At 38.4% G+C, this 15153-nt stretch overlaps 1 protein-coding gene across 1 annotated transcript in view; it reads left to right on the forward strand.

Moving 5' to 3' along the window:
• PLXDC2 (plexin domain containing 2) overlaps nucleotides 1–15153 on the forward strand; it is a 260038-nt gene that overhangs the window by 105352 nt on the left and 139533 nt on the right. The window contains exon 2 of the mRNA XM_063413531.1: nucleotides 10322–10533. Within this exon, the coding sequence (XP_063269601.1) occupies nucleotides 10322–10533 (212 nt within the window). The remainder of the gene's footprint in view (nucleotides 1–10321; nucleotides 10534–15153) is intronic.

Below are 15153 nucleotides of genomic sequence, written 5' to 3' on the forward strand. Positions count from 1 at the left end.
TAGTTTCCTTGTTTGATCCACAATGAAAGTGAAGGTGTTTAAATTTATGGCTCCAATAGAAAACAATTTGTTATCTTGAGCTGAAAAGAAGCCCAAGATATGTCTCCATAAACAGCTGTAAATTTTAATTTTCCCATCTTCAAAAAGTTCTTTTTTGCCACTGTACTAGAAGAGAAATCGTGCCATTTTTTCCTTCAGCTTTTATAATATCGGATTACTATTACATTCTCTGCCACACATTTCTGGGCAACAGCAATTGCTTGTTCATTTTCCAGTTCTCCAAATCCTGAACTCTGTGAAACATCTAATACTGCAAACCCTTCCTTGCTACTCCTGTGATGGGGGAAGAGGATGCAGAGAGAGCAATGTGGAATATTTAAGTCATGTGGAGGTTACATTGCATGATCTGCCTTTCTTTGAAGTGTCCAGGATGTGTTGAGTTCTCAGAAGTGTCACTGTATGTGTGGGCTGTATTTTGGCACAATGCCACAAACTCATAAATAAATCTGTTTGGAGATAGTAAGAGGTTTAGGAGTTTGCCCTTGTTTGCAGACAAACTTACTAAGTAAGGGTGGTTTCAGTCTGTTGGGCACCACTGACAAGGGAGGAGAGGAAATCCTTCATCTCTGTTCCATCGGTGTTTGTTGTACCTGATGAGGCATTATGCCATTGTGCCAGCTTTCTTCTTTTATTTCTGCTGTGCCAGGTTCCTCAGATTGTCACCTGTGCCCCTGAGGTGATGCTGCCTATGCCTGTGTGTACGGGCAGCTCCGTTGTGCTGCAATGTGAGCCCTGTTTTCCATCTATCTCTCTGCTTGGGCCGCCCAGCCCTGTGTGCCTGCCTTTGGGTGAATGCTGGTGTTGATCCTGGTTTGAAGTCAGCCTGGCAGGGCTCCCCAGAAGCCAATGACCCTCTGGAGCTGCTGCAGCCCAGTGAGTGAGGGGCTGTGGAGAGCTGCCCGTGGTGTCCTGGCCAGAGCAGTGTCCCTGCAAGCACTGCTCTTTTCCTCTGCTGCTCTGTGTGTGCTCCTGTGCTAATCCATTTCTTGAGCAATGGGCTTCCTTCTGCCCTTTCAATCCAAAGACTTGGGATTTTCCTCAGGCTAAAACGGAGGATAACCCTTCTACCAAAGTTGCATTTGACACTATCTGCTGGGAAGAGCAGGATTAGCTAAGCTAGCACAGGTTTGTACAGCCCATGCAAAATGGGAAATTATCATTGCACTCATGTAAAATGAGTTCCAGGCATCTGCTGCTGCTCAAATGATGAATGCCTACTTTACTTTTTGTATGCTTTTCTCTCATATCCTTGGGTTGTTCTAGTGCCTAGGTTTGCTAGGTCCTTCAGGAAAAAGAAAGATGCTTTCAAGCTGGAAGAGTGAGGTGGATACATAGGAGACAGCTCTAATGCTCCTGTCCAATACCAGCGATCATACTGTAATCTAGTTACAGACCAGAAAAAAAATATAGACTTCTTTACAATGTGTTTAAATAAGGTGCAGTTGGTATTAGTATTCTCTGGAAAACCTTTGAGTCAAGTTTGGAAAAGCAAGAATTTGCATATAAATAGAATATTATAGAGAGATCTCCATTTCTCTTGGCAGGGCATTTTTTTTTTGTTGAATTCTTTACTTTTTACTGCTTTTTAAAGAAATAATTCTGTACTTTAGCAAGGGTTTGTGTTATAGGGAGGTTTGGACAGAAAATACATGAACTACACATGAATTAACATTTTGACATTATTGCTACAAGTTACTCAGAAAACATCAAATTATTTAAAACATGTTAACTACTTCCTTTTCTATGCTGTAGTTGATAGTCCACAAGAAAATAAAATTATTAATAGTGTGAGCTGTGTGCTGGGTACATAAGAACATTATAGATATACTTCTTTCTGGAAGCTTAGTATGTGCTAAATATTCATCTATGTACAGCTGGGTGTCTGCATTACTAATAATTATTGCAAGTGCTACTGGAGATGTGGATATTGAACATATTAGTACAGTGTGCAAAGATTAAGTGAATAGTAACTCAAATTGAATTTGCCGTGGCTGGGCATCTAAGTCTATTAGAGCTTCTTTATTTTTTTTCTTATATTTTGAAAGGAAAGGATAAACCAGAATCAATTCCAATGTCATTATCTTTCTTTTCAAGGTGATTTTGTCTTCCTGTCTCAGAAAGTGGAGGGCTGAGATAAAGGATTACATTCCACATTGTTAGCTTAACTGTAATTGTGTTTTTATCGTTCCAAAAAAATGATACAAAAAAGGTCTGCAAGTGTGGGATGCAGATGTGCACAAGACTTGTAAGCACCTAGTAGGTGTAAAATGTTTTATGCCTTCGGCTTCTGTTATGATCAGCCTTCCCTAGACTCTTGTTCTAACCTCAGCTGTGAAAGCAGCTCAAATCCTTCTAGAATATGTGTGTAAAAAAAATAAACCACATCAAATTAGAACACCTCTTTTTTTTCCCATTTTAAATCTTCTTTTTACTAAAATAGCTTCAAAATCTGGATACTGGCTAGGTTTTTGGTGATGACTGATATCACTGTGTACTGACCAGAATTCTCTACCTCCTTTTACCGTCCAACATCTTAAAGACTGCAAGCCTACTTTGAGACATAAGTTGTATTTTTTGGTTTTGTATATATCCAGTCAGCAATAAATTTAAATCTTGGTCCCCAAGTGGAACTGATGGAGAGACTAGCAAAACAAATCTATAAGAAATTATAAACTCATAATCGGATTGCTTGTAAATTCAGTGTGTAAGTTATTGTGTTTATGTAGCTGGAGAATACAAGTGAGGCGGGAATTCAACAATATTTCCTCAGAGTTGATGTAAGCTAATCAAAGTAACAGTATTGTTACCAGTGGACTCAGATCTTGACTTTACTTATACCATTTCAATTTGCCTGTATAATTATATAAATAATTACAAAGTGAAACTAAATCAGGCAATTCAAGCAAACAAAAAAACAAAACCCCAAAATGCTACAAAAACCCAGCCTGCTGCAGTTGTAGTTGTGACAAGATAAAGTTCTGGAAGTGTGGTAATGTGCTCTTTGGGACCACTTGTAGTGGTGAAAAATAGTTATTGAATAGAAAGCAGCTGCAAAGGGGAAAGTCTGAGTTCATATTGTTGATAAAATGGATGTGGAAGGAAATTACCAGTTAAGTTATTTCCCTCCCATAATACCTCTTATTATTGATACTGATTTTGTATTGGACATGAGTCTTAGTCACTACTTATTACATAATGGCAAGGAAAACATACCTCAAGATAGTGTTATTATTTTAGACATTATTTTTGTTCTGAACGAACAATTCAACAGCACTACAGTGATCATCATCGTCCATCATTCAGAGTTTTATCATCCTTGACCTCTGATTCCCTTTGCAGGCCTCATAAATTCTCATCCCTAGTTGGGAAAAATAGGATCATGCTAAGCATTATTTTCCCACATAATATTACAATTCTGTTAGTAGTTTCAGACAAGCCTTAAAAAGAAAGTATGAGGATCTGGTCCTTTGTTGGTTGACCCAAATCACAACCCAAACTGACACAGCTATTTGTGTGCTAATTATCAGTGTAGGATAGTTTTTAAAAATAATGGTATTTTTAAATTTGTTAAGAAATTTATTGTATCATTATCAAGGACATATTGAAAGTCAAGCATATCTTTCTGTCTTGGTTTGAAAAACAGATATCTGCTAGGAAGGGGCAGGACCTCCCTAGAGATGGAGAATTCAAATCCCCTCCCTCCAAATTATTCCAATTAAAAAAATTTAAAGGAGCTTTCAGGAAGAGGTATGGGGTAGGAATAACAATTCTTTACTAGTATATATGACAAAACGACAAACAAACAACAACTACAGCATCAATAATAAACAGAACCAAGAACCTTGAGGGCTTTCTTTTACAAAAGCCCAGAGCAGTTTGATCTGGGTGCCCCTGCAGGACTCCTAGAGGCCGAACTGGAAGGAAGGAAAAGTCCCGGGCTGGTGGATGAGATGAGGAGCTCTGCGCTGGCAGCTGGAACAGCAGGGGTGTCCCGGCAGGGCTGGGCAGTGCAGGGCTACAGAGTAGCAGGAGAGCCTCAAAGGTCCGAAGAAGCAGCGGCGGTGGTGGGAGAGGCTGGAGAAAGCGAGTTCAGGATTCCCGGGTACACAGCAGATGACGATAGATTTCCCAGGACGAGGCAGAGGCAGAGGGCAGCCTGACCATCCTCCTCGGCGCTGAGAGCAAGAGTGCCTCCCCCTTCCCCAGATCTGTCTTTTTTGCCTTTCCCAAAGCTCATCCTCTCTCCCCTCTGAGGGACACTCCCAGGGACTCAGAAACAATAGGTGTAGCCTCCTGCTGCTATATCCCTCAAGTACCCCTTTTTGTTCTGACTAAGTAGTCATTAAGGCTTCTTGGAAACTTATGGGAAGAAATTCTGTGAGAAGAAAAAAAACCCAAATCTAACCCCCAACACTTTCCTAAATTAAGGTCAAAAAGATGGAATTGGTCCTAGACCCATGAATCAGGTACAGATGAAGAAAAAAGTCTCTATTTTGTTGAGGAGTTCATAGGCAGAGTTAATTTAAACTAGAAATTTTCCTTTTTTTTTTATTTCTGCTGTGATATTTTTCATTTGATATAGAAGCCCTGTACTTGGAGAATCCTTTAAAGGCATGTTTATATTTGGAAAGAGTCTGTAACTTCATGGGACTAGTATTCATCTCTTTCATCAACATTTGTTGGTTTCTCACCCTTACTGAAAGGGTCATAATAGAAATAAAGGCTCATAAGACAGGCTATAGAAAGATACTTAAGCTAAAGTAGCACGATGGCATTTTCTGTCCCTTGATGAAGAAATTTGTGTATTTGATACTTGATTTTGCTGGCATTTGGGCTGTGGCATATTTAGAAAGTTGATCCTGTATCTCACAAGCAATATGCTGAATAAAATTTTCAATGTGTGAGTATTCCTAGTCTTTAAAAAAATCTTGCTGATTATGATGTATTTATGAAATTAGTCAAATTGCAGAGTTGGCGTAAATGTGTGCAATCACGAAATGTAAATAACACGCACATTTCAGAAATGCAGTTCTGAAATTCTGATGTGCTGAAACATTCCACAAACTTTTTTTGACCTCATGGAAAAGAGGGGAAAGACTCAAAACTAGTTGAATTGAAGAAGATTTATGTATTGGCTTTATTTATTTTTTTCCAAAGAAGGTTTCTTTCTCCTTTGATTATGTTGCGACCCAAAAAATTTAAAGCTTCTTTTTTGTTTCTTCTTCCTTATAAATAAAGCTTTATGTAGACCAGACTTCCTTACAAAATCAGAGCTGTCTTACTTCTCAAGTTTGGCTGTTGCATTTTGGGCCCATTTGCTTAGAATTTCTCCCTTTTTCTTTGAGGGCAGGCTTGGCAAAGCAGAGAACCCATGTCCCCAACACATTTAGGTGTCTTCTTCTCTTTCAGGAAATCTCTCCTGTATAGCCCAGCATTTCTGATCTGTTAGAGCCACTTGTATAATTCACAATATTGAAGTGGACTTAGAGCACTGATTTCTGTTAATGGCAGAAGTGTTGAGCAGTTCCATGTATTTCACAGTACAGGACACACATCTTCCTCCCCAAAAACCTCAGACTGGCAGAGCCATCTCAAAGTCAGAAACGAGCTGATGTACAAGACAGAGGTTTCAGATGTGTGTCTTCCATCAGTTTAGTTTAACACATTTAAAAACGTCTTTAGTACTTGTTAAAATGAAAGCTCAAGTGGTAAAAAAGCTGTTACCTGAGTAAATGGTGATTTAAGCAATAGATGCCAAAAGCTTTCTTTTTTATGTGAGCATGTACACCTGTACAGGAGGAAATTTGAAACACCTGTTTTAGATATGAGGGAAAGTGATTCTCCCTGTAATTTTCACCCATTCCCATTCCTCAGTGTCTTCTCTAAATATTATGTGCAAGTGTTTCCAGCTTGTGTGAATGATGCTCCTGTTCCTTTACTGGAAATTCTGATCAATCACATCAGCTATGAAAGGCTGAACTGGCCAACTGTGGCAAGAGCTTTTGATGTTCCCAACAGTCACCAAATAATCTCTGATCAGTGAAAGCTTTTTATAGGTTTGTTTCCCTTATCCCCACCTGACTGCCTCTCTAACTTTATTCAACATGGAGCTGAAATCTTAAATTTTACTATAACCCAAGGAGGAAAGGACCTGCATATATGAGGATTTTTATCACTTATTTTATGAAATCTTCAAGAGTAAGAGCTGAAGGGTCAGGCCAAAACACCAGCTTCATTATGTATTCATTAGAAAGACCTTACTCTACTTTTACTGCTTAAAAATATTGCAGTACAGGATCAACCATACAGACCTTCCCACAGAGATAATGGCTTGCCACTGATAGTACTGTATATAAAACTCTGATGGCTCACACATGAAATGTCAGTTGAAAACAGTAGTTCCCTCTAACAGATTTAAAGGCTTACTGTAGTTTTGCATCTCTGTTCATACAAGTCGAAGAAGTTGCTACTCATCTGTGCTTGCCAATATTGTGATTTTATTATAAATCAGACATTACAGCATTTGGCTTCTTTTCAATTGATTTGAATGACATGTTCTCCTTCAGTGTTAATTAAAGCAAGAGCTCCAAGATCTAAAAGATAAGACTATAATACTTCAGTACATTTCCTCTAAAATGCCTTTTATGTGATTTTTTTTAAACTACACAGGGATTTCAACCAGAAATATCAAACAGTTCTAACTTGTAAAATGTTGGCATTTTAAGTCTCTGACTGCTTTTTCTTATGGGATGCCTCCTTTTAGAATTTAAAAATAACTTCTCTGTCCATTATCTGAAAATTTATATAGGTTTTATTTACATAAAAGTAAAACATCCTGTTCAGCTAATTTCAAAAATGTTTGTCATTTTCTCAGCTAGAGATCTGCTGGGATAAACAAAGAGAACATTCTGGAGCAGACCTGGTCCAGCCAAGCTCATCACTCCTCTCTCTCTATCCCATGTAGTTCAAGGAAAAGTTTTAATGAAGGAGGAATCACACACTACATTTCTTTCTTTATTCCTTGAAATCACATCCAGATTTTATCTCACATTGTAGCTCAGTATCCTCATGCTGCCAGTCCAGGACAGTTAACTAGCGTGTTGATAAAAGTGTTTTACAGATTTCACGGAGGAAAAAAATCTCCAAAGATTAGTTTCAAACGGAATAGTTATCATTTTCTGCATTTAATTCAAGCTACTATTTAATTTAGAAGGATAATGTACATTCTGAATACAGTTAGATGATTCTAAAGCTTCCTAACGTCAGTATAGCTTGTACATGTAAAAAAATGTTTATCAGTTTAATGGCAAGAACAGTCTTTTTTAGAACATTTTGTATGTTTCAAAGAGAAAAATCACATAATTAAAAATTTTAAAGGGGGTAAAAATTGTATACTAATGGCACAGAAAATCTCTGTAATAGGGAATGGCCCAAGCCAAATTTTGCAGATGCCATGATGCAATTATACTGTAAAAGAAAATATGGAGAAAATTGTGTAGAATTTCCAAGCCAGTGGAAATACCCCAACACACTTCTTCCCTTCTCACCATCATTATATTACTAACATTTTAAAACCAAATTTATGTTACAAACACCTGTAAAGATTAGGAACTACATTCATTTCGCTTCAGGATGTGGGAGAATAAGGTGTAATTGCTTTTCTTTACAAATGGGTCTCAACTTGAGGTGAATGGGATTTAAAAGCCTCCTCTAACTTTCACATGTTCTAGCTGCTAATTTAGGTGATTGTCTCAACATGTCAGGCATGTACGATAGCCATGGAAAGAGCAGGCTGGAGTATTGTAGCTGCAAAATGAGGGTGAAATGCTTTTTATTGCCTCTCTCTGAGTGCGGGTGTTGAGCCACCAAGACCAGGCAGGAAAGGTGCTTCGAGGGAAGGGAAAGGGGCCGGGCAGACTTGTGCCTGAAGGGCTGTGACCTGCTGTGTGATGCTTCCCAGCCTGCAGAAGGTGCCAGGGTGTCCTAGTGATGCCTTAAGTTTTAGCTTTCATAATTTCAGATTCTGTGCTGCCTAGGAGTTTAGTTCTGAGCCTCATATTAAGTGCCAGTAAGCTCTCTTCACAGAGTAGGTAGATAAAACAAATCCTTTTCCTGCTGAGAACCAAGAACAACTTTCACTCCCAAAAGCATAAACAAAGGTGGACTAAAGAGAAAAAACAAGAAAGATGAGACCTCTCAACCCCAATATGCAAATGGACCAAAACTTATAAAAATGTAAGATCTCATGACTGGCCAGCCATCGTGTAACCATTCTAAGTCCACCATGGGTGTAGCCCTGGTCAGGCTCCTGTCCTGCCCAAGGTGGATCCTAGAGATCTTTCAATAAATATCTATTTTATTCTCTAGCTCGGTCCAGTCTCTGTTTCAGGTCAGCCTTCCCAAGGCATCAGCAGTGCCACATCCTCTCTGGCAGCAGGACAAACCCTGCCTCCATGGAGCACTGAGGGCCAGGGGCAGGGAGCCCTCTCTGCCCATTCTCTGGGCAGTGTGCCATGTCTGACAGCTCCCTGCTCCCCAGCACAGCAAAGTGCCTGCAGGCTGAAACAGGGAGGGCTGCTTTGATGAGATTCTGATAAGGGATGTGGAGGAATAAGGTGGTTGACCCGCTGAGCTGTCCCTCTGCATCGGGCTGCTGACTGATAAAATAGGGAGCACAGTAGCAATTTGTTGAAGACAGTGTTCTAAGGCTTTTAAGAAATGCAAGGAAACAGGCTTCAAAAACCCACCTGTTAAAAGAAGTCTGATATCTTGGGGTCTGAGGAAAGATATCGCCTAAGATTGCTTGTTTTGTATGTCAATTAAATTCTGATTCCTCTAGCTGAACAAGCACCTTTGTCTCACAGAATTTCAGCTTGGTTGGGACTGATCAAATAACTCCAGAAATATGTTTAGCAGATTTGGGGGAGTTTGATAGAAAAATGGAACCACATAGAGCCTAAATATATGTATTAGATATTGTTTCTGTATTGTAACACTTTCTGATCTGCAAAGAACAATGTCTGACAGATTTTTCTATACCTGTGGCTCCCATACCTGTTCCTGCTGTGATGCAGGAAAATCTCACTTATTTAAACCTTTGATAGGTAATTTTATATTTTCCCATCTCTTCTGTACTTTGACAACGTGTGATGCTTATTAAGGACCTTGGAAGTGGTGCCATCTTTTTTCAGAAGATTCTGTTTAAAAAAAGCGATGGAGGTATTTCTGCACATACTTGTTTACCAGTCTGTTCTTTCAGCATTTTCCTTTGCTTTGCCACTCCTTTTGAGAGGTCTTTTTTTCTGTTTTTTGAACCAGATCACCTCCTTCCTGACACATCAAAAGCACAGAGCACCCCTCTGCTTCTCCTTTTCAACACAAAGACAGTATGAAAAGCATATCTGATTTTTAGTGCAAAATACACAAACTTACTTCACTCTCTCTTGATGGTGTTAACAAAAATAAATAAACAGAAAAATACTTTAGTAGGGTTTTGGATTGGGCAAAATGAAAACTTCTTAAGAAATAATGGTTTTGCTTGCTGATAGTTTTATAGGCTTGTTTTGCTGATAGTTTTACTAGTATGAAAAAGTTGCAAATGAGCATGAAAATGTCCAAAAGTAATGTGTTAAACACACCACCCAACTTCTCATCCCTTGCAGAAGGTATAGTGAATGTCTGCAGACTTCACACATCATTCATGTTTATCATTTATACAGCAGGACAGCTTTATTTATGGACTGGAACAGCTGTTTATGAGAATTTCACATCTTTCATAATGTTTATTTGCATTTCACCATGGCTTCCAAGCTCTTTCGACACAAAATCAGTAAGAAGACCTAAGTCTGTACAAGAGTTTCTCTGTCTCTTCTACATTTGTTTTCTTAGGTGATTCAAATATTTTTGTTAGACTTATTCTATTTTGAAAAGTGTCAGCTATGGGTAAACATGTATTACAGTTACAGATGTTACAGGAAGAGCTTTTCCCAGACAGAAAGCAAGCAGAAAAATGAAATAGTTAGGATATGTTTAGAGGAGTCTATAAAACTCAGTCCAAATTCCTGAATTTTGTAAAAATGTAATAGTTCTTTTAAACACTTATGTTGCCATAAAGACTTTATCAGGGATACAAACAGCTATTTTATGGAGTTGTATGAAACCTCTATAAAAAATTCTTAGGTTTTTCAATTATGATTAGCAAACTAGTGTTCTGTTCACCTACAATATTGCTTTGTTTTGCCTTTCTTCTCTTGTCAAACAGGTGTGTTTTATGAAGTTGTTCAGAGCTTCCCTCGAGTGGAGGAAAATGTGGAGGTAGATTCATATGTAAGCAGCCACAGGTGGAGAAGGCACTCAGAGCCCCTCAAATCAGTCGACACCAACAGAGCCAGCATGGGGCAGGATTCCCTGGAGCCAGGCGGTTTCACAGACCTGCTGCTCGAAGAGGGACACGACAACACTACACAGATTGAGGTAGCTATTCATTTCATCTATTCATTTTATTGTCTTTGACTGGGGGTAAGTAAAAACTTAGGACATTTCTTTCAGGGTATTCAACACTTACAGGGAAGAATACCTCTGGTCTTTGTATTTTTGAAGGAAGCAAGAGTTTTCTCTTGTCCTGAGGCTGGAGCCTGTCCTTTATGACTTTTGAAGATAGTCTCTTAAAGATGTTTGCTTTTTTGCTGGGAGACAGTTAAGGGAAGTCCCCTGTTTTAGCAGTTCTTGCTGGAAAACTGGAAATGGAAGTAGTATTAAATGGAATAAAATTGAATTCTTTTTTGAAGTTGATGTAAACACCTCAGTTTGCAAGTCTTTGCCTGACCTTTCTGGAGAGTGATATCCAGCTACAAAGGGGAAAAGATCCTAGCAAAATGAGAAATTAGAAGAAAATTCAGATTGGTCATTGAAAAAAATTGCATACTATTTGATTTTTGGTCTTCCAAAGAATAAGATGGATTGAGTCCATCTGTGTGAAATCTTGGGATATTCTCCCTTTGTTTTATAGTGTCATTCAACCTCTAATTTCTTGTTTAGCTGCCAGATTGCTCTCTGTCCTGTTTTCTTTGGTGGTGTTGTTGTGGTGGTTTTTAAAGTATTGAGTTTGGGGGTTTGTTATTAATAAAATCTACATCCTGTTTCTCAATAAAATACAGCTGGAAATAAACTACACTTAACATCTTCAGTCATTCTAATCTGCTTCCAAAACAACAACGTTGGGTTGGTTTTTTTTTCGTTTCCAGGAAGCTCACTCTCAGAGAAAAAAAAAAAAAACAACACCAGCTTTCAGATTTTTTATTGCTTACACAATTAAAAAAAAAAAGGCAATATAAAACCCATGTGTGGAGATAATGAATCTCCACTGCAAGAGCAAAAAATAGTGCATTTGGAGAGGTTTGTTTTGTGCTTGTTTTTTAGGTTCCCAGTTCGCACAGCACTAATTACATTTCTGCTTATACTAACATGAGAGCTACTGGTTGGTAAATTGTAGTTTTGAATCTCACGTTGATTTTTTTACTTCCTTTTTGGCACATGTAATCCCCATCTGCCCATACCTGTAGCAATTCTTTTGGGCTACACACAGATCAATGTTGCTTCTAGTTATTTTAGCAGGTAAAGTGAAAGCTGTCTCAGGTACAGGGAAGTTTTAGTAGCTGATCTTTCCATGGCTTACCCATAGATCCCTGTGCAGTGTTTCCATTCACTTGGGTTCCAAGCTCTTATGAAGCAAAAGGGTCAGAGGTCCCCCTCTAACACTTATGCATAGCAAGACTCAGGGGAAAAAATGAATGCTTGCAAATAGGTACACATAGAATGGTATTTTTCCAGGAAAGTCTTTTCAGGCAGATTAATGGCTTTACAGTGTCTTAACCTGAAAAGTTTATTGAATTCAGGTTTTGTGTTCTGTTGCAAACCTCTTTTTCTAAGGTCTTTTCAGCACAGCAAGATAACGGAGTTGTGGTTTTACACATTATCGGATTCCATTGGAAATCCCCACTAAACACACAGCGTCTCACAGAAACCCCTTGATGCCTGGCCTTATAGAGGAGTATACATATAGAGTATACAACAGAAATCCACAGAGGAAGAGTCCATACGTTGCAGTCTTCTGCAGCTTGGCAGCTTATCAGCAGTGCTGGAGAGCTTATTGATTATTTTAAATCCTTGCTGTGTGTACATTGCAGTGCTTGCTAAAGAAAATCCTGAGAATGAGTACTACCTGCCACTTCCATTCAGTGATGCTGCAGGATGATGACATCTCTCCTTTACAGATACTGTTTTCTCAAAAGTGTTTTGTAGGCTTGCAAATAGAGACTTCTTTATTATGAGTACTGATAGTGATGAACGTTTTCACTTGATAGTATTTGCTGTCCTTCTTTATAATGATGAGTTTACTTTCTCTCCGGCTTTGTAAACCCAAACCCGTCCTCCCTCTCTCACTTCTATCTCTCCCTGTGAAAAACAAAACAAAAATCCAACTACAACAACAAAACCAAAACAAATCTAAAAAACCCTTAAAAACCAAAACAGCCAAGGAAAAAAAGGAAAGCAAGTTGGCCGAAATTTCTGGACACTGTTTAATATTAAATATTTCTTGGGTTATCAATCCATACAGTCAGATGAAAAAATGATAAAATCAAACCTGTGTGGAGCACAGCTTAATTCCACTGGATTTCCCTATATTTTAAGGTAATGACACTTTTGATTAATTTTTTTTCCCACAGGAGTTACTGGAATTGTTCTGTAACTCCACAGATTCACCATGCTGGATCAGTTATCAGCCCTGATCTGGAGGTTATTTTAACATCAGCTTGAGTAGGAGCATGAAGTACAGATCTTCTAAAGCTCTTTGTGCAAGTGCATTGTAGATTGGTTTGTCACAGCTTTCCGGTACCCAGGGTGGATCTCCTCCTATGCATAGGAAAGATGGAAATGGTGAGATTTTCTTTAGGGTGCAGCCTCTCTGGTCCAAATGGAGCAGTGTAGCCACCAGGGAGCCCAGGTGTCACTCTTCACATCTCTGTTTTGTCTCCTGCATTTGTTTGGCACTGTGATTCAGGAAAGGACTCATACATAATAATATACACATTCATGTGATTTTTTTAAAATAAAGATGTTCTCTTGAGCTGGTCTTGAACTAAATTGCAGAGACTAGCAGAAACAGTGGTTATAACTTATGTGCTGGGGCTTTAGAAAAGAGCCTTAGGAAGAAGATAAGACCTCCAAGTCCCATTGTGTTGCTGGAGAACAGGAATGTTTTGGTCCACGGGTGCAGTGTTGTGGTGGCACAAACTCACAAAGATGGATGTTGCCAAAAGAAAAACAAAAGACATAAATTTCTGCTGCAAGCCAGATAGGAACCCTGATAGCTAACTGTAAATTATAATGTAAAATTAATATATAACACTCTTAAAACAGTATGACTATCTTGAAAGTACTCCTACTTTAGAAGGATTATTATGGTGTGCTATTAGAGACTATAATGTTGCAAATCCAAAAAGCCTCCCAAGGATGGAGGTTAGTCCCATTTGCTTTATTTGCAATTGGTACTCTAGAGCTCAAAGGCAGAGAAGGGTCATATTCTAAAAGAGACTTATTATCTTTTAATTTCATTATATCAAACAGATAGAGAGAGAGAGAAAGCTCTGAAAAGGGACAAAATAGTGGCATAAAAAGAGTGAGATTCCATCTTATACAGATGGGTGCAAATGTTACAGTCTGAGAGAAATCCCCAAAGCCTTGGAAAAGGTAAAGAAGTCTGCTGTCAGCCATCTAAACCAACTGTAAGGGGCAGCCCCAAAATACAGGATTCTGATGATGCATTGCAGCAAGTTGTCTTCTTGGCTTCATGGCAAATGAGAGTTTCAGAGAGTCTCCATTGAAGATAGGAACATCCACGGCTAAGCCATGTTTCTTCCAGAGGATCACAAAGCCAAACATTAAAGCCTTCTGTCTGAAATAATTTTGGGACAGTCAGAATTCTTCTTGCTAGAGAGTTTGTTTCCAAAATTTCTGGGATATCATAATATCATGATCTGAAGCTTAGCTTTCCTTTTTTTTTTTCCTCCTGTCTTTCTTAAGATTCTTCTCTCCTGTTTTGAGGGTCAGGGTTGTTTTGGGTTTTTGCTTGTTGTGTAATCTACTGCTTTTGTTTATTGTGCTCAGGATATTTAGAAGTGCCTTTTAGTTATGATAAATAGAGCTTAGGAAATGCAACATGTCAGGTGGAATTTGTTGCTGCAAACACTCTAAGTCCTTGTAAAAGCAGTGAGTGTGAAAATATATCTTGAATAAGTCTCATTTGGCATGTCTTCTTTCAAGCAAGGAGAAAAATAAGGCAAATATACTACCTTTCTTCATATACACTTGTAAAGAAAAGTATGTTCTGTAATCAGTCACTTTTATTAAGTAGATTAGTATTATATTGTTAAAATAAACACAGATTCATGGTGATGATGTAACCAGTCATTCTATTAATCCCCAAAGCCTTGTGGCCATATAGATAATGAAGGTGGGTGCCAGAGGTTCCTGTTGACTGTTCATTTTTTGCATTACTGAGAAAGAAGCTGATCTCTGAAATGAATCTCATATGGTTTCTGCTTGCCCAGTATTCACCACTAAGGGATCCACAATTCCTGTTGCCCCATAGTATTTGCTTATGCAGGTCTGGCAACTGAGCACTGGAAAAGGCTTAATAATGCAATAATAATATACATCTAATTCATTAATATATAATTGTGCATTGCACAAATGTTACATGATAATTTTTCCATAGTTTAAAATGTGCATTAATTTTTCAAGGGGCTTCCTATATTTTCTGGCTGTGTTGTAGCTCCATACAGAACAGATTTTCCCTCTGTATGTATAGCTTTGGTCTCTTCATCACAGATCTTCCTTGTGACTGCAGTCACACCCGTGCAGGATAAAGCACTGACAAGAAAAATACAGAGAAATTGAATTGGAGATGTCTCTGATATATAGTTTGCATTGTCATGAGCAGAAGGTGAAAAACTTTGCAAAATAACTTTAGATCATGTGAATTACTTTCACATTTCTTGCCACGATATAGAGATACTACATCAAAACAATAGT

The sequence above is a fragment of the Prinia subflava genome, chromosome 1 (genome assembly GCF_021018805.1).
Source record: "Prinia subflava isolate CZ2003 ecotype Zambia chromosome 1, Cam_Psub_1.2, whole genome shotgun sequence".
In the NCBI taxonomy this organism is placed as follows: Eukaryota; Metazoa; Chordata; class Aves; order Passeriformes; family Cisticolidae; genus Prinia; species Prinia subflava.